This window comes from Ornithodoros turicata, chromosome 3 (assembly GCF_037126465.1).
Source record: "Ornithodoros turicata isolate Travis chromosome 3, ASM3712646v1, whole genome shotgun sequence".
Lineage (NCBI taxonomy): Eukaryota > Metazoa > Arthropoda > Arachnida > Ixodida > Argasidae > Ornithodoros > Ornithodoros turicata.
The window spans coordinates 33089652-33116686 of record NC_088203.1 but is presented as its reverse complement, the minus strand read 5'-3'; the positions used below and the strand labels follow the sequence as shown (position 1 = coordinate 33116686).

Sequence of the window (27035 nt, the reverse complement as noted above, 5' to 3'; positions counted from 1 at the left end):
AGCCTGCAACCCGGACGAGCTTGCTAACGGTTTGAACGTCTGAACCTCGCTCCTACTGGGCACTTAAAGAGCGCAAGTCGCGTATCTTTATTAAAACCACAAAATCCTGGATGTTGCCATGCGAAAACATGAAGAATGAAATTAATAAATTTTACATCGTTTTCGGTAACGATCATATTAAGGATCACGTAGTAACGTTACGAAATGCAGCCGCAGTAGCGTACCGCGCAAGCGCAGTTGGAGGCGCAGAGGGTTCGCACTCAGCCGACACCGCCCACGCGTCCTCCCATTGGCGCGCTCCGGGTGGGCGGGGCGCGCGAGGGAGAGGGAAAATCTGAGGCCAGTTCTCTAGAGCATAGTCGCTCTCTATCAACACCCTGTTTTGCCCAAGTTCTGCTTCGGTGTCACGCGTACACACTACACAAGTAATTTTACGTCGTTGGGATGCGCACATCTTGCAAGAATAAAAAATATATATATGTATAGGGACTGTGCGACAAACTGGTGGCGCCGCGATGCGGCCTCCGGAGAAAGTACCTTGCGTGATAGCCGCCGGGTAGCCAGCTTTGTTTATATGTGAAGTGCGGGCATCTTTTTTTGCCACAGCATCGCTAACTGTGCCAGCACCTAAAAGAACTCTTCATTAGGGACCAGATGCTTAATTTCTCGTGATTTCTACGCTTCCAATACCACCGAGGACTCGCAGCGAATAGCGTTTGTGACGCGCGTTCGGCCATTGCATGAGGTGTGCACAACATGAGCGAATATATTCTATTTCTTTTGTTCTAGTTTCTATGAAACTGAATGAGGACCTGCAAAATGATCAACGATTTACAGTTGCCACTTTCGTGACGGTGAAACGCCGCTGGATATCACCGTCAAATGCACCGACCAAACGGCAACCTATTTCGAGATAATGATTGAGGTGTTTCATCGCCAGTGCCCAGAGCCGATATTGCTCCCGGGATGACGAGTCTTACAGTGAGAACAGAAGTTCTACGTTGTTCAAAAGGTTTAGTATTTACTCACCGACCATTTCACAGCTGTCGTCCCGCAAGCCTACGGCGGTAGCCGAGGTAAAAACTCATATACTTTCTTCTTTGAGGATCTCTTTAGCGTTATTGTATCTGAAGATACTGGAAAGCTGCAGTGCAAGTTCAGGCAATAAGTTGTGACCTCACGTGTTTATTTGTATGGATAAAACGGACGCACGATGTAAATTTCAGTGACGAAGCTATGTGTGTGCAAAGACGACGAAAGGAATACAAGAACAAGACTCAGTCAAAAACATGATATTACAAATGGTTGGAGTCAGAGGAATACACGTATATAGCCTTCGCTAGCAAGCCAGGATTTTGTGAGGAGTCAAATAACCATCCTCTCGACGTATCACTTACAGGTGTTTTGATCGGACAGACGCGAGTTGCTGTTCTCCTTCCGTACTGTTAGATGCATTGTAAATACGGTGGTTGCTTCTGTGCAGTTTGTCTCCATTCACTTCGTTCGCGCCCCAGAAAGGTTCCACATTATTTGCACTTCGAAAATTAGCCCTTCTAATTACGGCGGTCGCCACGCAAGCTACGGTTCCACTCGAGAATGCATAGAACGGGCGGCGTGGTATCACGTCGGATACGTCCAAGACCGCCACTGGCGGCGCTGTCGCGACGGAGCAGCGCCCCCCCTTTAGGTGTCGCACGATACCTTCGGGTGGTACAGGGAAACCCAGTCCTTCTTATTTCCTCCCCCCTCTCCCCTCCCCAAACATTTCTATCCCATATTTTTCTGTCCCTATATGTAGGAACATGTTTTCAGTCTTCAGTCACTCGGAGTCCAGCAACTCAAGATGGGCAAACTTTCATCCAATGTCGCACTCATAAGCGAACGCTCTCAATAGTAAATAATACTGCCATGGCCACAGTGAAAAGAAAAAAAGTACAAAATAAGTAAACTAAAAATCATAGGCTGGCATCCTCGTGCTATGGTGGGGTATAGTCACGTGTCGATGTCATGGAGTTATGAGGACTGGGGTGAGGTAAGTGAGGGATGCACCCTCGAGATCCATTTTGCGCTTCCTTTCCATGCTTTCGTGTAGTATTTATAGCATTACAGGGGATGGAGTCATCAAAATACAAAAACAAAAAATGAAAAGTCACTCAAACGTCATCGCACAACAGGAATAGCCATTTCCCGAATTCAATACCGGACGATAAATTCGTTTCCGTTTCAGTTTCCGGTAATGGAGGACCGTGGTATGCGTTTCCATTTCCGTTATCGTTACCATCTTCAATTTCGGTAATATATACCGTTTCTGTTTCCGTTACCATTACCGTTACCCTTCCCTGGTGTGCAGTATAATTACGTGAACACGCACTGTTGTGTTGTCAGATGTTCTTAAAATCGAACGACAATTGGCGATAAACAAAAAGTATACTGCTAAAATTTTCTCCAATACGTTAACACAAACGAATTCATCGAACAGCGACATCTTAGTAATTAATATGACAAGAGATAACACTTCAAAATTCGTGTTCCACCCGCGGGCGCATAATGTACCAATCATGCTCTCAAAAATTCTATGTAACTCAAGAACTGAAGTCAAAAGCAGTTACTGTTGTTGTTGTAGGAAAATTTAATGCGACATGGAACGGTCAGTACATGAACAGCGCCTCAAAACAATATTTACAATTTATGAGCTATGAGGCTATGAGGGGCGATATATGCATTGCTATGCTGTTACTAAATCTAAATATGCAGCGAAAAGTTCAACAGACGCGTAAAGGTAACTTCCCTGCTACACACGGCAGCAACGCAGGGAAGCCACTTTGACTGTTTCCGAAATTTGGCATCTGGGCCATGTTTGCCGCACAAGGGAACAGCAGACGATTGAGTGACTCTGGCACTTCTTCCAAATGTTGTATCTAGTGGCACCCTACAACGCATATCCACGGGAATATTACGGTGCAGCCTACATTACCAGAGATATTATGAAATCATGAATTATTCATTATCATTATTATAAAATTATTATGAGCGATGAAATCGTCCATCCATACCTCCCATGTATTCACGGTCCGAAAAGCGGGATGTTTGGGGAACCAAAGGTATTTCATGTATGATGATATTTTTCGTTTGTATAAGCTTAGAATAGATGTCAGAACGTGTATCCTCGGGAATATTACGATACCTTGGTACGATACAGCTGCTACAGCACTTTTCTGTTGTCTTGGCGGCAAGTTTCACTCAACGGCCGCGAGAGGGCGCAAGGCGTCGCTGTCCACCAGAGCCGTATATTAAAAGGGAGTCTGGCCATTGGGAGGAGTCACAAAAAGAGGCTCGACCTGTCAATCACAGTTTCGCTCCTCTGATTGGTTTGCTTTTTACCAAGGGGGTCACCATGACACCATACTGCCACCCAAAATGGCGACGAAGACAAACGCAGTGAAGCGGGGATTTCGTGACAAAAAATTTTCACAGACTAACCTGATTTTACGCTGCAAATGTACATCCTAATATCAGTTTCTCGGAAATCAGTTTCAACTTATGCTCATCCATCGATATCTAACTGAAAATAATACGTTTTGTCGCCGGTGTTAGGCCTAGTGAAGACGGCGATCACAACGAAATCACAACAAAAACGGCGCTGTGCTGTACAATCTTATATTTAATTGCTGGATTTCATGGATATAAACATTCTTGCCTCTTATATTCCAACTATTCATGTAGATTTGTTTAAAAATCATACCGACAACAGAATGTGTCCCGGCAGGTAGTTCTGCCGGCAGTGGTACAACGACGGAAGCAGACGACAATTCCCGACGTGCCTTACGCTCCCTAGGTGGCGCTCATCAAATTTGCACCAACAATCCACTACTTTTGCAGATTGCGAGAGGTATCCATTTCAATCCCATCCAATCCACTTGCCACCCAAAATGGCGCTGCCCATGTTGGATAAGGGGGCAAATAGTGAGGATAGGCTGATTGATAGCGCCCCATATTTCAAGACTTCATTGGTCGGAAAGCTGAAAAAGTGGGTGGAGCTTCAGGTATAGGCATGACCCATTAATGGCCAGACTCCCTTTTAATATACGGCTCTGCTGTCCACGAAAGCTGGGATTGAATAATTCAAACGACCAAAGTTTCGTTTGTTTGTTAAAGCAAGCATATTATTCTAAATTTCTAGAAGAAGAGTAATTACTTCTTCATAGACAAGATGGGGGTCAGTGTTTGCCGGACGGCAACACAAGCGCCTGCTGCTGAACGTCGGAAACTTTTGCGGTCAACAACTACCAACCCCAGGAACGCTGTTCTGAACTCCCGAAACTTTGGTGTGTGCTGTCACCTTAACATCCGGAAAACTGCAGCATGATACAATTTTGCCAACACATGTTAAGCGCACACTAAGCTCGACAAGTCTGAGCAAGCAATTTTTAGGGAAAAAATCTTCCCGGGAACAACACCGGAAAGGATGCTGCCCCGACGACCGTTTTATAGGCCGCGCAATCAAAGACACGGCAAGAGAATAGACTGAAAGTAACATATATATACACTTATATTGTAATAACTGATTTACGATCTATCACTCCGATGTTACATACACCTAGCGCATTTTCATTTGTGTTCTATGTTATTCTGGAATGTACTCCGTTTAATGGAAGAGTTTCTCGGTATCTCTTCTTGTTAGTAGCGCGATATATCGAGACTAGTTTCAACTATGAGACCACTTTCTGTATGTGGTTCATAACTATCCTATTTTGTGAAGTAAAATAAATGTCAAAATCATCGTTCATGAAATACATAATGCTAAATTCGGGACGCCATAATGGATAACGCGGCTCGGAAAGACAGCAGTACACAAACAACGGCGTACAGAATTAAAAGCAAAAATTAAGAAGTGCTGGCTGTTTCAACGGAACATTGGATCTACACAGCACCGACTGACACCGTAACCATGTTTACCAGTATGCGCAACGTAGCTTATATAATGCAATTACGACTGGGCCAAACGTTTATCTTGTTCTGAGTTTCACTGACTCCGTTCATATGACCACTCTCGTCGAGCTTAATGCATTTTTTCAAATAAGAACTCCGGAAGAAGTCGCATAACAGATCGATTAGAATTCTCGAAGCCATGGCGTACAAAACTACAGCCACTGCAGCCGGCTCACCTATCAAGTTGCGAACAGTTCCGCCGCTGAGTGGCGTCGAAGGCAGAGCGTCGAGATGCCCCCTGGCGAAGTGAAGACTGTTGATGATTAAATAATGTGAAAGAATGGCTCTGCAAAGGTCGGCCCCACAGGGGCCCGAGACTTCTCGGACTCGACCCGAGCCCGACCGAGCCCGCTGTCAAAACGACTTTGAGGCCCGGTTTCTGCACGCGGGCGGGGCCGGGCTCGGATTTTCGGGACAGCACCGCCCTTTGCAATGCCCTCAGACCAGGTGCTGATCTGCTGGCCAGACCAACCGCTTTACGGTCCCCCTCGCCTGCGACAGTCGTTACATTGCCCGCAAGGGCGTCGCCGTCTATATACGATAAACAGTTTCATCACCACCGGCACCGCTTGGCGGCCCAGATAAGCCTCCAGTGGCAAAGGTGATTCGCTCTTCAGGTGCGCTCAACGTGAATTCGCTACGCAAATGAGCCGAAACAAAATATCGGTGATGACAACAATAACGGCAACAATAAATGATGACGATGAGATGGGGTGTTTCACCGCGGTGGTGCGGCACCCTACCCCATTGCACGTGGAACATTATGTGAAGATGATGAAGGAAGGATGAAAATACAAGAAAGAACTAAAGCGTCTGAAGCAATCCAGTGGACGACAGGAAGTCCATGAACAGGTGAAGAACCCGACGATGTAGCACAGGATCTTCATAGGGGCCAATGAGTGCAGCTAATGTGAGCGGCCTCTTGCTGATACAGCAAGCTCATCACACAATATCCGCCTTTGCGGGCAGTAGAGTGAACATTCCATAAGAATGTGCTGGGCGGTCGCCACGACGCCGCAGGTGGAGCAGAGGCCCGTGTCACAGCCTTTGATCATGCACTTGAATTGCGGGGTGGAAGCCACATCGAGCTGGAGTCTACGCAGGAGGGAGGTAAAATGGCGTAATAGACGGGCAGGGAAAGAAAACGACGAATTTGGGTCTACCGAATGCATGAGAGATTGAGCCGTGATGTCCCGGCGCCATTGCTGCAGAGCCAAGGGTTGAAACGGTTGAAACCATGCAGTTAGTAGGGCCCTTCTGTCACCTCTCGATGATGAATATTTCAAGGCCACGCGCACATTTCCAGATTATTAAAGATCTAACGAGGATTGTCTGCCATCTCGCTTTTGCTCGGAATTCTCCTCAAGAACACACACGATCCCCGGCATGTCCCCACAGTGTCATCGTCCTTCGATGTGTATCCCCAGAACGTCCTGAGGATGACACTGGCGGATTGTCCGTGAAGAGTCGGTCATTCAGGTACGTCCTGTGCCCGTCCCTGTGGGTAGCTAGCGGGATGAGAAATCCTTTTTTTTTTCATTTGCCATTGTATATTAGCACCGCGAAGCAACTGTGGCTATGAGCGGCGTATAGATATGGACAGATAGAGAGGACAACAGGAAGGAGTGGGGAACAAGGGGGGTTAGTATGCGTCCTGGCCCGACTTTAGGGGGAACTGTACCGTATGAGAAATACTACCTTGTACAATTTACCTAGAAAGACTTCCCAAATATTGAGTGACACATGTGTTTTGCTTTTTGGCCGATCCCAGGGACTGAATTTGCATTCGTCAGAAAGAAAGGGCGGTCGTGCGTAAAATTTGTCTCCCTCCAAAAGAGGTGTCCGTCCATGATACCCGGAGCATTTATCGCGGAAAAGATAGAAACAGGCGATTCTGTCGCACTGCTTTTGACTTTCGAAGGTCCTACCCGAATGTCTCAAAGCAAAAGCAGTAAGAAGAGCTAACACTTGAAGCAATTCCTCGCTTGAGTATTGTTTGTTTGCATAATTTAATTAAACTTAAACAGCTCAGCCTTCGTTTTGTGGCAGAGGCGAGCAGAACTCTCGAACTTACGGAGGGTTGCGTAACAAGCAATAAAAAGCATCTGTTTTCTCTTCGGAAGGGAATTTCGAAGTGGGTTTCGCGATCTTTGTACTCCTGGCAAGACTTTTTTTTTTTTTTTCACTTTTTAGAATTCTCTCTTTTTTTTAAGCCGCCGCGCTCATTTCCGTTATCGAAAGCAGGGATGGACAGTATTTAAGTACATTGTAGTTAAAATACTATTTAAAATATAAATACATGTATTTATATTTTCTGTTTAAATAGAGAGTCGGAAAATGTATTTATAATTATATTTAAATACCAATTTTCGAGTATTTGTAGAGTATAACGACTCATATCTTAAAGTCGCCTCGCATTTGACCTTTCGGGAAGAAAGACGAGTTTGGGGTGCAGTTATGCCGTGTTTGCGCTAGCATGCGCAAGCGACAAACCATTTTAGAATGCAAGTTTTTCGCTGTTGTTGCGGACAACGGTCGCCACTACCCAATTACCGTGTTATTTGAAGCATCTTCGTCAAATTTAATACGAGCATTTGTTCATCGGCACCTGTGGAGGTGCTGTTCTCCTTTGCGAATCTGATTGTACGGCAGAAGAGAAGATATGCCTAAAAGTGCAGTCTACGAGAAACTTCTAAAATAACAAAGACGGTTAAGAGCATCAACTGTTTACTATATACATAAAAACAAGACTTTCGTGCAGTAGGCTGCACTTCTTCAGCTTCTAACATTAAAATGGCCATGATAATCTAACGAATAAATGCTATTGTTCGTTGCTGATTTGTTGTTATGATCATCGTTATTTCTGTAATTCCAGATGACACTTTCCTCAAAGTATTTATGGTAGTAGTTACGGTATTTAAATACTGTATTTATATTTTGTATTTAAATACTTATGTGCAAAAGTATTTATGAAGAGTATTTAAATACCCCTTTCAACAAAGTATTTTGTATTTATATTTAAATACTCAAAAAATTATTTATGCCCATCCCTGATCGAAAGTACCAGACTTTATTGCGACAGTTTATCAATATGAATTGACAGTAACCAATCAGTGAAACTGAAGTTGTCCAGACTGCGTGTGGTCTCTGACGAAACCAATGAAGTGCAATAAAACGATGCTAGATTATGCCCCTGATGTGTCATTACCCTGTCCTAAATCGGTCCTTTATGACGTCCTTGGGGCAATGATACGGATTTCGTAAGGACGTATATTAGTCCTACTTTGTCACATGGGTAACCTGAGGGTCGATTCCGCCCTCCGACGGGCGTCGTGTCCGTCCCTGAATGATAACCCTCGGATATCCCAGAGACGACAGTGTTTCTTAGGAATATGATCAAATTAGAGTTAAGTAATGAACTTAGGTAATTATTCAAATTGTAGCTACATAGACACTTCGAGAGGATATTCTCAAGGCTGTATATCTCAACTGCAGAAACGACATCTATGCTGGTTTCGTAGCTTTTTATAAAAAAACATGCAAGGGATTTAAAAGTACTCCTTGTTAATTACACAACACTCCTGCACATAGTACACGATAAGCGGGCGGAGCTTTCGAAATTCGTGTGTGCACTCAATTCATTGCGCGCGAATAGCGTATTCTTAAATTTACACAATTCTACTCGACATGCACCATCAACTGGCAAAATTTCTCTCGTAAGCGGTCGTAAAAGCGTCACCACAAACGATTCTGAACCCCCAATTGCTCATTGTTGCCCTGTGCTTTCACGCGGAACGGTTTATGGACCACGATATCATGCAGTAGTTAAAGGCCAATTCGTAGGCACAGATGTCCTTTCATTGCGTCCCTTTGCCCCAGAAGCACGGCAGTTGAACTGTTGTTGTCACCCCTCGGAGCAGGATGACTACGTGTCGCGCCCTCTTGTGAAGACAAATTGAGAAGGCACGCGACCAGTTCCGCTGTGCCGCCACCTGGTAGCGGTCAAGTGAACTATGACTCTATAAATAAATCATGGCGACGACGCGGCCAAAATGTGGGTTCCTTTCTGTCCCTGACAGTGGGAAGGTCCCGGATATGAGGGGAAATCTCGCTGCAACGTGGAAGGCGGAACCCGTGGATAAATCATCCTCGGTGATGGGAGGGCATGTGTGTACAACGTTGTTTCTGCCTGTTGCAATAAAGCGAAAAGAGAGGTGAAGCTTTGGCTTGAATATGGTCCGCAAATAAGTTATCGAGAAGGGCTGCTTGCTGACAAAGGTGTGAATGGAACTGGCGTTGGAAGTAGTTATGACGGGGCAGGGCTGACCCAGAAATGCGTGACTGGGTTTGGCCTGACGATTGTGGTTTTGAAAATATGAAGCGGAATTCAACGAACTCTAAAGCGAAATCTGTTTTTTGATTGTGGCGGGCTATTCATCCAGCACGTAATGTTTTCGCGTAGGAAGCACGAGTGTAGCACACGTGCAAGGCATGTACACATGCAAACATTAAAGCTTCCGTTTGTTCCTACAACTGACGTGGCCGGTCACGAGGATGTAGCCCAGGCAGAAATCAGGACTGGTTCCAGAATGGTCCTCAAGTAGTTCCATTTGCAGTTGAATGGTCCCAGATGGGTCCCCAAGTGGTATTAATGGTCCCACTCTGGCTTTAAGCGGGTTCCATTCTGGTCCCAGATGGGTCCCCAAGTGGCGTTAGTGGTCCCATTCTGGCTTTAAGCGGGTTCCATTCTGGACCCAGATGGGTCCCAAAGTGGTACAGTGTTCCCACTCTGGCTTTAAGCGGGTTCCATTCTGGGCCCAGACGGGTGCCAAAGTGGTGTGTGGTTCCCACTCTGGCTTTAAGTGGGTTCCATTCTGGGCCCAGATGGGTGCCAAAGTGGTGTGTGGTTCTCACTCTGGCTTTAAGCGGGTTCCATTCTGGGCTCAGATGGTTCCAAAAGTTCCAGCTGGAGCCTCACAGGTACCATTTTGTTCCCAGAATGGTCACTTGAGACTCCAAGTTAGGCAGCTTCCCAGCTTCCCCCTTTGAGATTTCACCTTGTCCACACTTGCCATATATCCTTCTGGTTTTGTTTGATCTATTACTCTGATCTATTTTAGCACATGCATGATCTCTTTTTATTGCTGTTTATCCAGGTGCGCCAGGTTTATCCAGGTACGTTTCTCTTGCTTATGGACAGAATGCCGGCAGCAAAGAATGTATCGAAATCGAAAAGAGGAATGTTGCACTACTAATTTATTCTCAGCCTGTTGAAAATGCCCCACGCTTTCTTTTAATTGTTTCCCTAATCAAGAAGAACGGAACGGAGGTCCCATGTGTCGACAGAGTTTCCGGACCAATTCTGTTACCACGATAATATACCAATAATCCTTAATACCTTAATGATATACCTTAATATTAATCTTAGTATGTAATACCAAACGAGGAACCCGCATTCTTTTGTCGTGTTGATATATATGCACTTTCAGACCTCACGCAAAATAAACAATATCACCGTACTAATGCGGCGTAAACAAGCATCCACTATGGATGTTCTCTGGGATTGAAAGCTTCTGTCTAGTGCCGCACATGTATCAACGAATGACTCGCAAAGATAAAAATATCAGACGAAGTTGTACGTAAATACGTACAAAGAGCGGTAGAGAAAACGAATACTTCACTTTGCCAGAGCATCTCTTCCAGCGCTCAGATGTTCACCGTACAGCATAATGCATGTTAAATAGCTGCACATGTATGGTGTAAAGTGAAGACAAGGTGTCAGATATACGCGTGTACGCCAAGGGTTTTCAAAATATGTATTGTTCACGTATACCTTTGACATACAGTCATAGAGTTCTCATCAAACATCAGGGTCAGAGCTAAAGTCATATGAGCACGCTATCTTCACCACACGTAACAAAGAAAATAAGTGTTATCTTGAGCTGTTGCAAATGCCCATGTGAACGTTAACTTGTGCATTACAATTTATGATTAATTCTCTATGTTCCGACAAAAAGTATCAATTTATAGAGACACTACACTTCCAACGGAGCTGTTGTTCCCTTGATTGCAACACTCACACGTAAATACGAGGGACAATCGGAGGAGAAACTCAAACATGGTATTGCTTGCAGACTAGTAATCCACATTCGAAAGCACATGAAATGTCACTCTTCTTGGAAACATATCCCTGCTTTGCCTTCTTAAATTCTAAAATGCCTCCTTTGTTCACTCGACTCCCGACGTTTGTAAACAAACATCGAGGACGGGAACTTTTTGCCTACTTCTCTGAGTTGAACTGCACAGTATGAGATGACCAGATGATAAAGTTAATTCCTTTTTCGTGAAACATGCCCATTTGTGGGTATTAAAAACTGAAACAGATGAACATAATTAGGCCGACACCTTGCCGACTACGCTTGCTTCGCTCGGGAGACCTCCTTTCGTCCGCCATCTTGGAAGTTCGCGGCGCCACCTATAGTTCATTGGAATCGCGAATACTACGTATAGTATGAACATGTAGAGATGTATTGATTATTTCTTTCTGCTCAATGTATGCTTTTAGCAGAATAAACGGTATTTACTTGAGCAATATCTGCATTTCTACGCATTATTTTCGGTCATGCATTCAGTGGTCCCAGCTGCTAAGTGGCCGGATCCCGGACCACTTAGCAGAGGGGACCACTGGATGAATTCCACTGGTTCCACTTCAAGTGGGACCATCGTGAAGCTGGTTCCACTTTCAACTGGTCCCAGTCACTAAGTTGGACACACTCAAAGTGGGACCTGTCCAAAAACCACTTTGAAGTGGTCCCGCTCCAGAGTGGTCCCATTCTGAAGTGGTTTAACGAACTGGTCCCCCATGGGACCAGTTGGCAAGTGGGACCAGAGTGGGACCATTACCAGAGTGGGAGCAGTTCGTTAAACCATTTTGAAATTGTCCCATTCCAGATTTCTGCCTGGGAGGTCATCATGTGACTAAGGCTGTACACCCTGGAAGGCACCTTACACTCTTGAACCAGACCTCCACCGCATAGCACCCTGAAGGCCAACGACTGCACAGAAAGGCGTACGCCTCTTCGTGACAAATAACATACACTCTAAAAACAGAACTTCACCGCATAGCACGCTGTGCGCCACCCATTGCCATGAATGATAAGGTTGTCGCGTCCGATTCGAACAGAGAGAAACGGGTCCGCCTTTCTGTGTCAATTGTCATATATCCAAATTGGCACAAAGAGGCGTACGCCCCACCTCTCTGTTCGAATCAGAACCCCGTAACCGTGAAAGATGAAAGTCACTGAAAAGGTTAGCCAGCTGTAGGAGTCGAACCCACATCTTCTGGGTTAGCGGTTCGAGTCCTACAGCTGGCTAACCTTTTCAGTGACTTTCATCTTTCATCGTTAATTTCTTAGGTAATTTGAGGCCTTGTGTGTATTTGTCCTTTCTATGTTGTTCCAGCCTCAGAACATCAGTTCTCTCATGCCCATAACCGTGTCGGTCGTGGCAATGATTGGCGCACAGCGTGCTATGCGGTGAAGTTATGTTTTTAGAGTGTAACTGCGTAAGTTTCACACAAAGACGTATGCCTCCCGTTTTCACGAATCAGAGCAGAGAATGATGTCATTTGGGATTGCGGTTGGCCGGGAGTGTGATACGCGGTGGAGTCTGTTTCAAGAGTATACGGCGCGGGTGCGAAGAGCCGTGAAGCAAAAAGCTATTAATTCCAAGTAGTAATTAAGTTACTCAAATTTTTGGTTTTCCACTAGTGGATTACTGTTATAAATGAGTTAGCAGTGCGTGACAGTAACTTGATTAGAGTAAGGTGGGGCAAGATGGAGACACGAATTTCCGGTTGAGTGCCATCCCTTATGTTTACTCGCATTTAAAAAATATCGTAGCAGCGTTCTTAAAGGGGCACTACCGACGTGTTCCGACCTGACAATATAGAAGCAGTAGCGTAACCGTGTGCTAACACGAACAACATCCCCAAGGAATATCCTAGTGGGAGCTAGTGGAGGAAAAATAAAAAAAAATGTTCACTGGGCGGAAGTTCCGTCGCGTCTTTTGTCGAGCACTCACACGGCTTCGGAATACCGGGAGTGGTACTCTGTGCACATAACAGAGTATACGGCACTGGCCCAGTCGTCTGCTGCGGGATATCTCTATAGGGTCTGACTTTTTTCGGGTTAAATGCCTTGATCGAATTCGGGAGTGGAAAATGGAGTGCTATTTTTAAATCTGTAATTCAGGGTGAAATCGGCTTCTATACTGATACATTCGGTTACAGGCGGTGTGCAGAGCGACAGCCACGCCGCCATATACAGGAGACGACCGCAAACGCGCTGGGAGTTGCACGCGCCGGCTGCATTGAGAGACAGGCAAATCCACAAAACTACCGTGTTCGTTCACCACCGTGTTTCATGAAAAAAAGTGCCTGGATGCTTCTCGCCACGCGCAATGAGACGCTGGAAATTATTTCTGTATAAAATAGCGGCGTTCGAACACCAGACGCCTCAATAGTGCGCCTGCTGTACAAAAATCGCCCTTGGCATGAATGGCAGCTGCGAATTAGGGTCTGCACTGCCTATTTTCTTTTATTCCCTTTCTTGTGAAGGATAGAGAATTCGACATTGTGGTGGAAATTTTGGGTAAAATGCGAAGGATTTTGCGAATTTCTTGTTTTGGCATTGACATATCTAATTTTGACTCTCTCTCTCTCTCTCTTTTTTTTCAGGAAGGACATATGAGTAATTTACAATAAAAATCGGAAGATATGCTGCCGGACTAGCTATCGCTAAAAAATCGCCAAACCTAGTACTTTTAGAGAGTCTTTAGAGACCCTAGAGCAAAGCTAACAATATGCTATGAGAAGGTTGGTAAAAAGGTCGCAATGAAATGTAAAGATCGGCACGCATAAATCGATCTAACTATCTAAGTTGAACTCGAAAGTTAACAAAGTAAACATAGCATTTTTGAATCCATCACATTATACTATTGCAATGAGAAAACTGCCATTTGCATTGCATCTGTGAGAATTTTACACGTGAAAATTGTCGCTTGACTAAGCGCACGTTGCACGTCACCCTAAAAACTGAACTTCACCGCATAGCACGCTCTGCGCCAACTATTGCCACGAACGATAGGGTTATCGCGTATGATTCGAGGAGAGAGGAAGGCGTACGCCTTTTTGTGTCAATTGTCATGTATCCAAATTCACACGAAAAGGCGTACAACTCTTCGAATAAGAAACGATAACCGTGCCGTTCGTTACAATGGTTGGCGCAGAACGTGATATGCGGTGAAGTTCAGTTTTTAGTGTGTTCGCCTACGCCTGAAGTGACGCGTTGTGGAAAGAGTGACTTTTTTTATAGTTTCCCAGTTCAGTTAATCGCATTAGTTCAATTAACGCTTGCATTAACACAATCTGCCGTAGTGTATGGAAAAGGCTTTGTCTCACATTCTTGTGTGCTGCAGACTATCCTCAAGAGTTAAACTACCCTCCCTAGACATACACTGTTAAAACAGAACTTCACCACATAGCACTCTCCCAGCCAACCGTCATTCCGAATGATATCATCGGGCGAGCTTCAATCCGCTGCATATCAAGCTATTGAGGCGGTTTGCCTAAATGCAAACAACGACACCTGAGTTATGTGGTAAAAATTACACACGTTTTACCCTTACGAAGAAACGCCTGCTCGAAAACTAGACACACTATATCTAATATGAAGCAATGCTACGAGAACGCTCGCAAGAAACATGAATGCAAACGGGCGCAGCGTAGTCTGATGGCGTTGAACGTCTCTCGAAGCATTTGCGTAGTTTCTCCTCCAGGGGAACCAGCAGCAGTGCCCCTGCTCACCTGTTACACTCGCAGGGGTGGCATCCAATCAGTGTTGCCACACGCAAAAAAATATTTATCTGTAGATCCGAGTCCGAAAAATCTGTAATCGAGCTAAAAATCAGTAGCCACCCAAAACTCAGTGTCTTCGAATCTGGAATGTCTGCCTGCGTCTCTAAATTAGTGGAAGAGCAAGGGCTTATTTCGTTCTACTGCTGAAGACCACAGCCGGAATTTCTTGCTGCGGCGCACTGCCTTTGGAACTTTCGGTTTCGGTTTGCGATGTCGCGTTTTTTGTGACTGCAGCGGACTTAAGTGCCTGCTACAATCACAAAAAAAGTGTCACTGCACGTAGATTTTAATACTTTGACATGTGTATTCACATCAGCTGTGGCGCTCCAATGCAAGAATAACCTATCGCGTGTAGTAGGAACATTTATCTCGCTCGTTCCACCATCGCAGTGATGAGCGAGGATCACAATGGACCACGAAAACAATAAAGCTCGATATATTATTTTCACAGACATAATGAAAGCGTGCGTGACGTGAATTATAAGCGTTTGGTTTCACTTCAAAGCCAGCCAAGTCAAGTCTGTGAGGCAAACTGGTAACGCGCACATACTCAAGAGGTGGTGCTGGTGCTGCTGTTGAAAGAGCTCGCCCAACATTCAAGAAATCTGATTTAGCGCTGAGACTCGCCAATGGTTCTTCGCTGAAGACATCCTTCTCCTCCGGTGAGCCCCGCCAGTTTCGTGATCGACGGATCAAATCCTTGTCAATGGCGAAGGCAAAGCAGCTTGACCCAACAGCATGCGTTTTGTGTGCAGGAGACCAGTTGTGGTGGTCGTTGAGAGGCTGTTTCTTTGATTCGTTTTCATCAAATTAACTGCAGAAAATATTCTAAAAAATAGTCGGTCAAACACTCATTCCCGCGTTCTGCTGACGTTTTTCATCGTTGTCGTTTTGTGCACTGATGCGAAACACGTACTGCGTCGAGTGATCCATTCATTGGACCAAAAATCATGAGATTTATATAAATCTCTGTAGATCTGTAGATTTTTCAAAAAGTAGGTAGATCTCATGATAAATCTGTAGGTGTGGCAACACTGCATCCAATGTATTGCTTCGTAGACGAAAGCGTGCTGGGCGAACGCAATGCAATTGGGCGGATTACTGGCCACTTGTCGGTGCGTAGCGCAGCGTCGTCTCCATAGTAACGCGTGCTGCACGTGACCCGCTTCGTCGTGAGAAGGAAGAAGTGACCTTACTCGCAGCCTGCCACCATCGCCGGGTGTGTGGCGTTCGTAGCCATTGGGCGAGGAGGTCAGCCGACGCAAAACGCTGCGATGTTCGTCGTTGAAAATGGCGCTTGTGTATGCGTTTCTAGAGGACCAAGGAGCCACTTCAGTGCAGTCAACGAGGACATTTCGTGCTCACAAGGATGTCTTCACGTCGTTGTCGGAAGAGCAGTTTGTTTCCTTCTTCCGACTGTCCAAAGCCTCGTGTATACACATACAGGATGTATATGGAAACATTGACATACACATCGAGTGTTTCCCATATAGGGAATGTTATGCACACGCATTAGCTGAGTTAGTGTGTATGTAACCCACCATTGTGAAATTAACTCCGTCTTGCACAAGCATGACATTTCTTTATTTATGAAATATTTGGACACTGCAATAAAAAAAATTGCAATACTTGCGCTATTCATTTGTATGCCTTTTCTACAGAAGCTTGTGCGCAAAATATTGTGATATTGCAGCCAGTGCCTGCGGGAATGAGCCAGCACATATTTTATTGTCCGTATTGTTAGTAACTCTTTCATTGGGCATACTTGGCATAGGCGATCAATGCTTCCTGCGGTCCGCCGTTGTTGTTCCACGATTCTCCTTCGTTCTTCAAGGAGTTGGTGGACATTGATGGTGGCACCTGTCTCCTCCTCCGTCGACATCTGCCTCCGCTCCGCACATTTTGAGCTTGGCTGCTTGTTGTAGCCGGCAACTCTCTGGAAGCCTCAGCAGGCTGTGTAGTCCTGAACTGTTACCCGAATCACTGCTTAGTTTAGTTGTAGAACTAAAAAGGAGGAGATCACTCGACAAGCTCAGCAAGCACACCGTAAGTCCACCAAATAACTTTATCCTCGTCAGTATAGCAATCTTCCACGCGGCGTATAGGGCACAGATCACCGTCCTCGTCTTCTACGAATGTAATGCTAAAATAAAATACGCAATTAATCCTCAACGCATGTGTCGCGTGAAAAGAAAAAGAGACAGCTCCGAGCACCGAAGGATTCCCTTCGAGCCGGCGACGGCAGCAGACGACACTGCACTGCATTCGCATTGGCTGATTCGTGTCTTACGTGCTCATCTATCGAAGTATGTGCAAGAAGGTTTCTTTCCACGCGGTAACAAAATTTATATTTCTTAGAGGTAAATACAAAGTAAGTTAATGTCGTCAAATTTAGGCTTTTTGCTTGACAGACTTGCGTCTGCCACCGAGAGTAGCGTCATTGCTCCTCGCGCCGACGAGGCTCGCCTACCCAGCGGACGACGGTGGCCTTACTGACCACTTCAGATCGTGCGTCGGCAGCGCGCGCTTGCCCGACGGTGGGCGTTGCCGCGTTAGGCCGACGCACCGATGCAATGGCCAGTAATCCGCCAGGGACAGGTCCTGGTCACACGTCACAGCAAACGTCAAGGCACACGTGACCTTAAAGATGGCGGCGCCCGTGATCAGCGGCCAAACCGTTTGTAAACAATGCGGTTGTTGTTTCTGCGCAACGTTTTGGATGTCTTTCGATCACGGTAATTATTTTTATCCGACAATCTCGAAATAAAACGCGCAGTTTTACACATAAGGCCTCGTACTGTTGACTACTTCCAAAGATGTAATGACGACCACGCGTTAAGACTCATTGAGCCGATGCGATGTACAGGGTGTGTGCAGAAAAACATGACCCGCATTTTTACATGTAACTCGTTGTCTACTTAGCCGAGGAACTTCCGGTGGCGCACGACGGCGTATTTATGCGTCCGAAAGCTACAAAAAAATCCTGGAAGCCATACTCAGTGTAAAAAAATAAACAGAGCGCGAAAACATGGGCTTCCATGCATTAGAATAGGGCGGTCATGACAGTGCATTGTAGTGCATTTCCGTCTCATGAGAGTTATGTGCAGGCACCGCTAGGGGTACTACCGATGAGCATCCATGTGGGACATCGTTTCGATTTATGCACCGATAGCTCCCCTAGCGGTGCTTGAACACAACTCTCCTACGTGCACCATGTTGCCCTTTCACATACACCCTGTTGTCCACCATGTTGCCCTATTCTGATGCACGGAAGCCGACGTTTTCGTTGTTCCGTTTATTTTTTAAGCTGGGTATGGCTTCCACAATTTTTCTACAGATTTCGCACGCATAAATGCGCCATCGTGCGCCACCGGAAGCTCGTTAGTTAGGTAGGAAACAAGCTATGTGCCTAAATGCGGGTCATGTTTTTCTGCACACACCCTGTACTTTTAAACTAAGGAGAAATGGGGTACCATGTTGCGGAAGAAGCACCGCACAGTCTACGCTGGCAAAATACGTTCCTCTCCTGGTGTTATGACGACGAAAATATGTCGGTAAGCGGCAAAACGACATGCAAAGTCACATGACCTGAAAATAACGTTTTTTATGACGTGCGACCAGGACAAGACGGCAGCTTTGGAAAAAGCACCCGCTTGAGGGTAGTTACAACAATGATGGGTTTCTGTCACCCCTGTGGTTCCACTAAAGTTTCGCTCCGCGACCGCAGCCCCTATCAGGCCCCTGTTGTACAGCTGCCGTACTAGAGGATCGTGTATGTCGTATTTCTCACCGTTCCGCTGTACTGCGACGGCATCTCTGCCAAAGAAAAGAAAGTAGGGTACACAATACTGTTGTATTGTAAATTGTTCTAACAGCTTGAAGAACACGAGGAGTCGGATTCCTGCAGTAAAGTCGTTCCGTTCCTCTGGTAAACCATACGAAAAGGCAGGCGAGAAGCGCGGGTGACAACAGCATATCCCGCTTGGGTTTAGTTTTCCCTGGTTTGCTGATGCACGAACTGTTGCTCGTGCAACAGGTTATTTGTATTGCTGCAAGTTAACGATTCAGGAATTATGGGTATGACTAGAAATCGGAACGCTACCTTGTTGTGTGGTTGACTGGCTCCCGCTGCCGCTCATCTATATATGTTGTCGCAGGAACTTGTTAAATTTAATTTGTACAGTGACGCTTGACGCTGTGGGCCATGGGAGTACCGACAGGTGGGCAAGGTGGGTGTCCCGTCCGGAGCTCCAAGGTCAGTTGTGAAAATTGTGGCCCTTTAGACATCGTCATAGTATATGAACCTCTGAACGCCCGCACAGTCCGCAGCGCCCATTTCCAGGAAAAGAGGGGCGCACGCTTTGCCGCCCTTGGAGAAACCCTGAGAACGCCCATGCTGTGGAATGAGTCGAAAGTCACAAGCGCCACAGGCGTTTGCATGTGTGCGTGAATGCACTTCCAGCACGTAGAGAGGTGCGCTACATTATAACAGTTGTTGTTTACCGATCACGCCTACTTTTATGCAAATGATTTGAGTAAATGGTATTCACGTTCAAAGACACGTTGTAGTTGATGCCATCTTTCACTTGCGACATGCATTTCCCTCTGATTAGCGTCACGTCGCCGTTAATTTATTCTTCTCATCCGTAGACGTGCTTAACTAGCGTCTCTCCTTTCCGTAAGTTCGAGTCCCTAATGAATTTTATTTCCAGAAACCCGCAGTACAGATGTAAAATGATTCTCAAAACTGTTCGGTTTGCGCGGGTACGCGACCGAGTTGCGGGCTTCCGGCCATATGTGGCGCTGAAGGAAATGGTTCGGAGCGGCCCCAAACGTCGTGCAGCAGGGCCATAGGCTCTGCACACCGCCTCTTATTGGGTTATGTTTTGGTTTCTGTCTAGCAAGCAGCCCGCGATTAAAGGGATAGTCGCATCCGGAAGCGTGTTCCGGAACTATTATGGTCATGTTCCCTGTCGTTCATAATGTACGCCGGCAAATTTTCTCCGCACAAATCCACTTGGTTGACTCAGAAACGATTTTTAAATGTTCGCGCTTCCGACGCGCACGGTAATCCCCGCAAGGCGCCGACACTGGATGACGTCACCCGGATAAACCAACCATCAGGAGGCGCTCCTTCCCGCCGCAGATTCTGTGTGTGTCTGAGCGTGCGGCTGCCCCTTTTTCTTGTTGTCTTGTCGCGTTTGCTTTGAAGTACTTTGAACCATAGCGTGTGGCCTAGGATTTCACGCCGTTGACGTGCGATGTCACAGCCAGGAAACCGGTGCTACGTGCTCGGGTGCACAAAGACTTATAACGCGAATCCCGAGCTTACATTTCACCGACCTCGCAATGGCGAAACGAAACGAAAGTGGGAGGCAGCGATCGCCAGCCACTACTGTGGTGTGGCCCAAGGATTGAATGTTTCACGGGTCTGTTCCTGTCATTTCGCCGACGACGCCTATTTTGATGAAGAAGATATTGCAAGTTCGGCTTGGGCTACGGCAGAAACAGAAGCGCCTGAAGATTGGCGCCGTGCCTACCACCCCTACCACATTCGATCAGGAACAAGGGCAGGAACCAGTAACGGAGGTAAGTGACAATTTTGCGTGGTCACAGCTATACGCTGCGATGAAAAATATCAGTTGTCACAGTAAACATAATCGCGAACACCTGTCCTCGCCGCCGATTGTAACGTCACGGTCATACCGGCTACTAATGTACACAAATTATTACAATGATTGCAGCATCCTGACGCAATAGACTCTACGTACTCTAGAGAAAAAAGATTGGTGTGTTGTTGCTGTGCTAATTGTTGCCAGTATTATGCAGGAGTAACGTAACACTCCCACATGACAGCATTATTCTAATCTTATTGCAGCTAGTGGATGTTTCTACAGTTCATAGTGTAAGCCTGATGGTAGCATTCAGGGATGTGAAAGCATCACAATCTGTGTTTGGCTACGTTTGAGACACTTGCATCAGTATTCTACTGCAGCCGTGTTGCTAATTTCTGGCTCTATTTCAGGCGGCTGCAAGCACGTCAATGGAATCAAGTGGATTTGGTATGTTTTGTCAAGCCACAAAAATATTGCAATTCTTTTTGCACGTCCCACAAAATAATGGATATGTACGAGCCCTGAAAATTGTAGAGTTCTGTGAAAGGAATCTTGTGTGATGCGGCTGCCAGCGTTTATAACGTAATGTCGACAGGAAAATAACTGTGCCAGTGAAATAGGGACCGCAAAGGGGAAGATTTATTTGCATAGTCATTTTTATATTTGTTATTGTACCTGCTAGGCCCTCAACATATTCTTTTGAGTGTTAACACTCAAGGCCATATTTCAGATGTGGAGGTCATGGCTGAAGCAAGTACTGGGGACCCACTTCACGGCACATCTCACAAGGGGGTTGTCATCCCCTGATTCCAGGAAGAGGAAAACAATGGACACAGACTTGCATAGCGTATTAGTACACCAGATATGGATCTGCCAACATGAACCCTCCTAACATCCCTGTGGCAGCGTACCTGTAACCGCCCAGACTTCACACCACATTAATGTAGAACCACAGCACAACATAATAAAATAGCTTAGGTTTATTTGCCTCCCATACATAACGGGAGGCAAATAAACCTATCCTATTTCGTTATTCCCACTCCATCATACTCCACTGTACAATAAATCGATACCATTATAGGGTCATTCTTTATTCCCGTCACTACACCGCATTAGTGCAGTACAGTCTGGATTTGATGCCAGAGCTAATATTGCCACGTGTAGTAGTTTTTGCTGTACAGACGGGTAGACAGTCTGTTGACTGCAACTGGAGATACAGAGTGACAAGACAAAACATCCCCCACACTGCAATTACGAAAAGACGAAAATTGCCGCAAGACAAAAATTTTGCTGACATAGGCACATTTTGTGTAAATGAGCCCTTGGTCCCATCGTTGGTCCTTGCCTCCCATCAGAGGTTTTGGAGGATACTACAGGTGTGTGGTGTACGGATAGGTTTATCCGTACACCAGACACCAATAGCATCCTCCTAAACCTCTGATGGGAGGCAAGGGGGATGACCAAGGGCTCATTTACACAAAGTGTGCCTATGTCAGCAAAATTTTTGTCTTGCCACTACATATCTCCAGTTCCAGCCATCAGTATGCACCAGCTTGTCTCTCTTGTCAAGACACCCTTGCTTCGATGGTCCTAACGCTGATAGCCTTGATAGGACGTAGATGGGAGCTCCCTCCTGATGGCTCGGACAACGCATCCAGGAACCTGTCGTCTGTTCCTTGGACGAAGGTATCCCCAGACCCATCTCGTGAATGACGAGTATGCCGTGAACCTCAGGCAGCTGGAAAAGACAAATCCACATGACATTTCTTTTTGTTTAGCATTATATCTTGTGGGCATTTGCATACCTGCCAAATCTCCCACAGTGTTGGGAAGACAATGGCCAGAACAGAAGAACAGACACTATCCCAACCTTGGATGTGATGTGATGTGATGTGAGTAAAGAAAAAAATGGGGATGTAAGTTTCGACGAAGTCAAACTGGCTACCCCAGTACACTTAGTACAGAAAGTTCAATCTGATGATGAGATGATGAAAACGCAAAAGGATGATGTCCAGAGACGAACAGAGATGATAATTGAGTTCAACATGTAGGTCAAAAGTTCAAGAGCTGCGCCCAACCTTGGAGTTCAAAGCCTGTGCATTCCTTTCTTAGTTCCGGGGTCTCCCGCATTTTGAATGTGGAAGGTTGGCAGGTGTGCAACATAGTACAACAGAAAAATGGTCCGCCTCTTTCAGGATGAACCCGATTCCAACAGCTAACTCCCTCCCGAACCAGCTTCCCTCCAATTCCGGCAAAATCCAATTTCTCCCAAAATATATTACTCTTACATTCTTCAGTAACATGCTCCCCCCCCCCCCCTTTATTGGCACCTCAAATGCTTCTGTTTTCAGACTTGTAAGACTATCCTTCAGAATTCTCACTGGATATCTGTCAATCAGAGTCTTGTGTTGCCAATCAGGACATGGCTAACTGGCATAATTGAGAGCATATCAAGACTAGCTGAGGCGACTGTGTTGCTTCACTTTTCCTAATGGAATTGTTGGACCAGGATTCTGGGTCGTTCCACGGCTGTCGGCCACGCTTATGATTTATGGGGGACAAACTTGTGTAGGCCAAAAAGCTGCTGAGAATAGCCGCCCCTTTTGTATACAACCCCTGTCCACTTTAGGTTCGACAATTTGCGTAACCAACAACACCCGACTAGCACCCGAGTTTACCCTTCCGAACCTTGATGGGAGGTCATTTAAACCGAAAAAATCATTACGGTCGTAATCACAGCAAACGGAAGAGCACTGCAGCAGGCTTACCTGTGGTCCTGGGGATTGAGTCGCCTAAAATGTCGATCATAGCGGCAGAATTGAGGCGCGTACACCACTAGAAGCTCCCTACGGAGGCAGATGTCCCTGAGTAATGGGTGTTGTGTTATGCACTGCACGGCGGCACTGTTGCACATTTCTACCACCCTGGCAACAGAATGGCAACACAGGCGCTCGTCGGGCTCCTGTGGGTCGCAGACTCCACACAGACACCTGCCGACAACAATTTCAACATTCTAAACTGTTTCGCACATCCGACGGCAACCATGCAAAGAGATACGTCACCTGAAAATGTCATCCCGCGGGTTAGCCGCAGCCACATCTCGTGCATGGTCGGCGGGTTCCAGAGGCATTGGGTCCGTAGAGTATAGGTCATCATCCAGCATTAACTCGTCGTCGCTACCGCTTACATGTTCGTCAGAATCTCCCCCAGACAGAGAAACATCACTCTCGTTTTCAGACTCCATGTTTGCTACCTTCGCCTTCGCTTCGCGATCGCCAAACAGGCGCGCGGCTCGCATTTACCCAGGGCGCGCGCTGATTGGCTTTATCCGGGTGACGTTTGCTCCCACTTCTTCTTCTTCTTCTTCATCCTCGGGGAAATGGCCGTTATCCACTAAGGGCGATTGGCCAGTACCAGATGAGGGTCATAGGCGTGGATTTTCCTGAACGCTAGCTATATATGAGAGGAGGAGGAGGAGGGGGTTGAGGCTTGTCGGAATAATGACAGGTGTGGGACTCGCGGAGGATAGCCGTGAAGTTAAGCGCAAGAGAAAAGGCGAAGATACGTTCGCTGCTCAAAAGCGCTGGCTAAGAGTCATGAAGGCAGCCACACTAGATGCTACCGTCCAGTTCCACCTCCCAGCATGCGAAGACCCGAACGATAGAAGAGAGCCTAGGCAGAGGGGGGCGCCTTGCATTTTCAGAGGGCGAACCAGATAGTTCTGGCGAAGTCGATCGTAGAGGCGACAGTGGAGGAAGAAGTGTTCCACTGTTTCGTCCTGTCCACAGTGAGGGCACAATGGCGAATCGTGGACGCCGGCCCGATGCAGGTAGAAGTTTAGGGGGAGGGCAAGGCACCGGGCGCGCGTTAAGAGTACCTCTATGAGGCGCGAGGAGCAGCAGTCGGGCTGCCACGGAGATGACAGGTGGTCGTATCTGGGGGGAAGTGAGCGGCACGCTGAAAGCTCCAAGAATCTCCGGTATCTGGATTTAACGATTTGGGGAAGCGGTGGCAAGGTATCGATGATGGGCCCAGTAAGGGAGATCTTCGCCAGGCTGTCGGCTGCTTCATTGAGCGCGAGGCCCTTGTGTCCGGGGATCCACGTTAGCATGACTTCGGAGATGTGGGGCGGAGTGAGGGAGGCAAGCAATTGCAGCACTTTTAGAGAGCGAGGGCGCAAGGATTCCGGTTTCCTTTTCATCGGATTGCGCGAAAAGTACGCCGCGGATCGAAATGGTATTTTCAGGCCCATTTCAGTGCTCGGCAAGGAATTAGAATTCGCATTAGTTTCGAAATTGACCTCGGAGAATGCGACTGTCCCTTTAAAGTGCATATATTGGTCAAACATACATACCTCACTATTTACAGCATATAAATCATAAGGAGAGACTAGAAGCAAAGGTCTGAGGAGGAAAATGGGAGAGAGCAAAGGAGTTGAACGGAGGGACTTTCCTCCTCAACGGTAAAGTATGGCGGGCTTCGCCATATTGTAGTAGCCCAGTAGCCGAAGGCGACCGGAAGTGCATGAGCGCCAGATAACAAAGCCAATCCACAAAAAAAACAAAAACAAAAATGGCAGCTGGTGCAGGTACGTATTCGTTTTTCTGCCTCCCGAATGTGCCTCTCCAAATATTGTACGCTCCAACGTCATGCTAACCTTTTATGTCAGGTCTCGTATATCTGTTTCAACCGCAGGTTGTGCTAACATGACAAATAATGTCTGTAAACACGTACGCTGTGTAATTTCTTACGGGGATGGAACGTCAAAACTCAAATTTTCGGTGCGTGTTACCGATATAACTTGGTCTGTGCAAGTAGTTTAGATATCGTAAGCTACTCTGTCATATTGAAAAATGCATGAACGGTGATCTGGGTTGATATGTGATCTCCATTGAGCTCGGCGTTCTTCACTAAGCAGACACACAGACACAGGAAAATGGGAGACCTTAAAGGTGGTAGGTGCTGTCATAATTGTAGCATAAATTTTGAGCAAACGTAGGACGCTTGGCGCCTAAATATTAAAGGAGAATTTGCACATGTAACGAACATGACTGGCTGGACTCGTTTATTGGTCTTGTCGTGACCTCCGCCTCACTGGTTCATGAAGAGCACTTGCTTTGTCGGCTTGCTCATGATGTAGGCCTTCTGCGATTTCTCTGTTATCTTGCTGGACAGTTCGTGCAGCCTCAACAGCAGGAACTGCTTCATGATCACTTTCACCTGTGAAGTGATGTGTTCGGGCTCAGAGCTGTAGTGTTCCAATAGATGTTCTTGATCTATGTAGTGGACTTCATGGTAGAGTTATGCTACATTGTTCATGACAATATATGTGATTAACCAAAACAGACTTCTGCTCAATTCATTTTGGAATTTCACCGATGCATGTAGAGACTGTGTTTTCAAATCTGTTGCTTGCGCTTTCTCATTTTCACAAATTTTTAAATCCTAATTTCACAGGCTGTGGAATCTGCAGTCATATGCTCTGGAATGACATGAATGTGGCACCGTGCCTCGCAAACAGGTGAAAGCGCTTCATCACCTTCAGAAGAAGGTATCGCCAGAGTGTGGAGCCAAGCATTAATAGTAAAGCTTTGTACCACAGTACAACTAAACAGTTTTCAGTATTTGCTTATTCATTGTAATGCCTATTTCTTTGGTGCACTTTACTGTGTGCTACAGTAAACACTTAGTAACTGCAACAGCCAGTATCCAGCACTTCTAGTTTGAGCAAAGCAGTAATTCGGCTAGTGGACAGCACTCTACAACAGAGTGAATATCCCTGTGCACCATGGTGTGTTTGAGTTGACCATAAGTTTCAGCTAATGTGACGTTTGATTGAAAGAGCATTCACTGTATAATGCTCGAAATTGAGGTATTGATTTTGAACTTGCACGTTAGTTACACCTCAGTCATAGCTATTGCATATCTCTGACATTAGTACTTTTCTGGAACTGTTACTTACTTGTACTATAATAAAAATCTTGATTATTACTGCCTACTCCTGCCAGAGGTGACAAGATGTAATTATGTAAGTAACTAAGAAAACAAATGTAAGTAATTATTTTATTGACAGGCATCGTGTGTGTACACGACCTCATTCTTGCTCCAAGATTGCTTTCATCTGTCCTGTTATTCGAAGGCCATACCACTTTTTGCATATGAGATAAATTGTAATGTATCACATCTTGTTCGAGTGTCATTCCTGCGTATTTCATGGGCAAATGTAGAATGAACATCATGGACCCCTGACCAGTAGCAAACGCTGCCAATACCCCGAAAGTGTGTATTGAACTCTCTGCATCACAAAATGAAATTAATATACTACCATGCTGCTGTCCTGTTTCCAGGAGAAAATAGTGGGGATAGCACCTGGCTTCAGCCATTTCCTGTTGTGGCTAAAGTAAAAGCATGAGGGCTCGAAGTGTTTGGAACATATCCTTTGAGTCTGAGAAGGGTGAAAGGACTGCTCAGATACACTTTGAATCCACTGTCTCAAAAGTATGGGGTCATGGTGG

General features: G+C 46.1%; 1 protein-coding gene across 1 annotated transcript; it reads right to left on the bottom strand.

Annotated features, from left to right (window-relative positions):
* Window positions 1-21935: 21935 nt before the first annotated feature.
* Window positions 21936-23825, bottom strand: LOC135390176 (uncharacterized). The gene is made up of 3 exons (XM_064620150.1): window positions 23583-23825; window positions 23289-23510; window positions 21936-22258 (listed from the first exon to the last, which is right to left on the bottom strand). The coding sequence occupies exons 1-3, from the start codon at window positions 23816-23818 to the stop codon at window positions 22111-22113; spliced, it is 606 nt and encodes a 201-aa protein (XP_064476220.1). The 5' UTR covers window positions 23819-23825; the 3' UTR covers window positions 21936-22110.
* Window positions 23826-27035: the final 3210 nt, after the last annotated feature.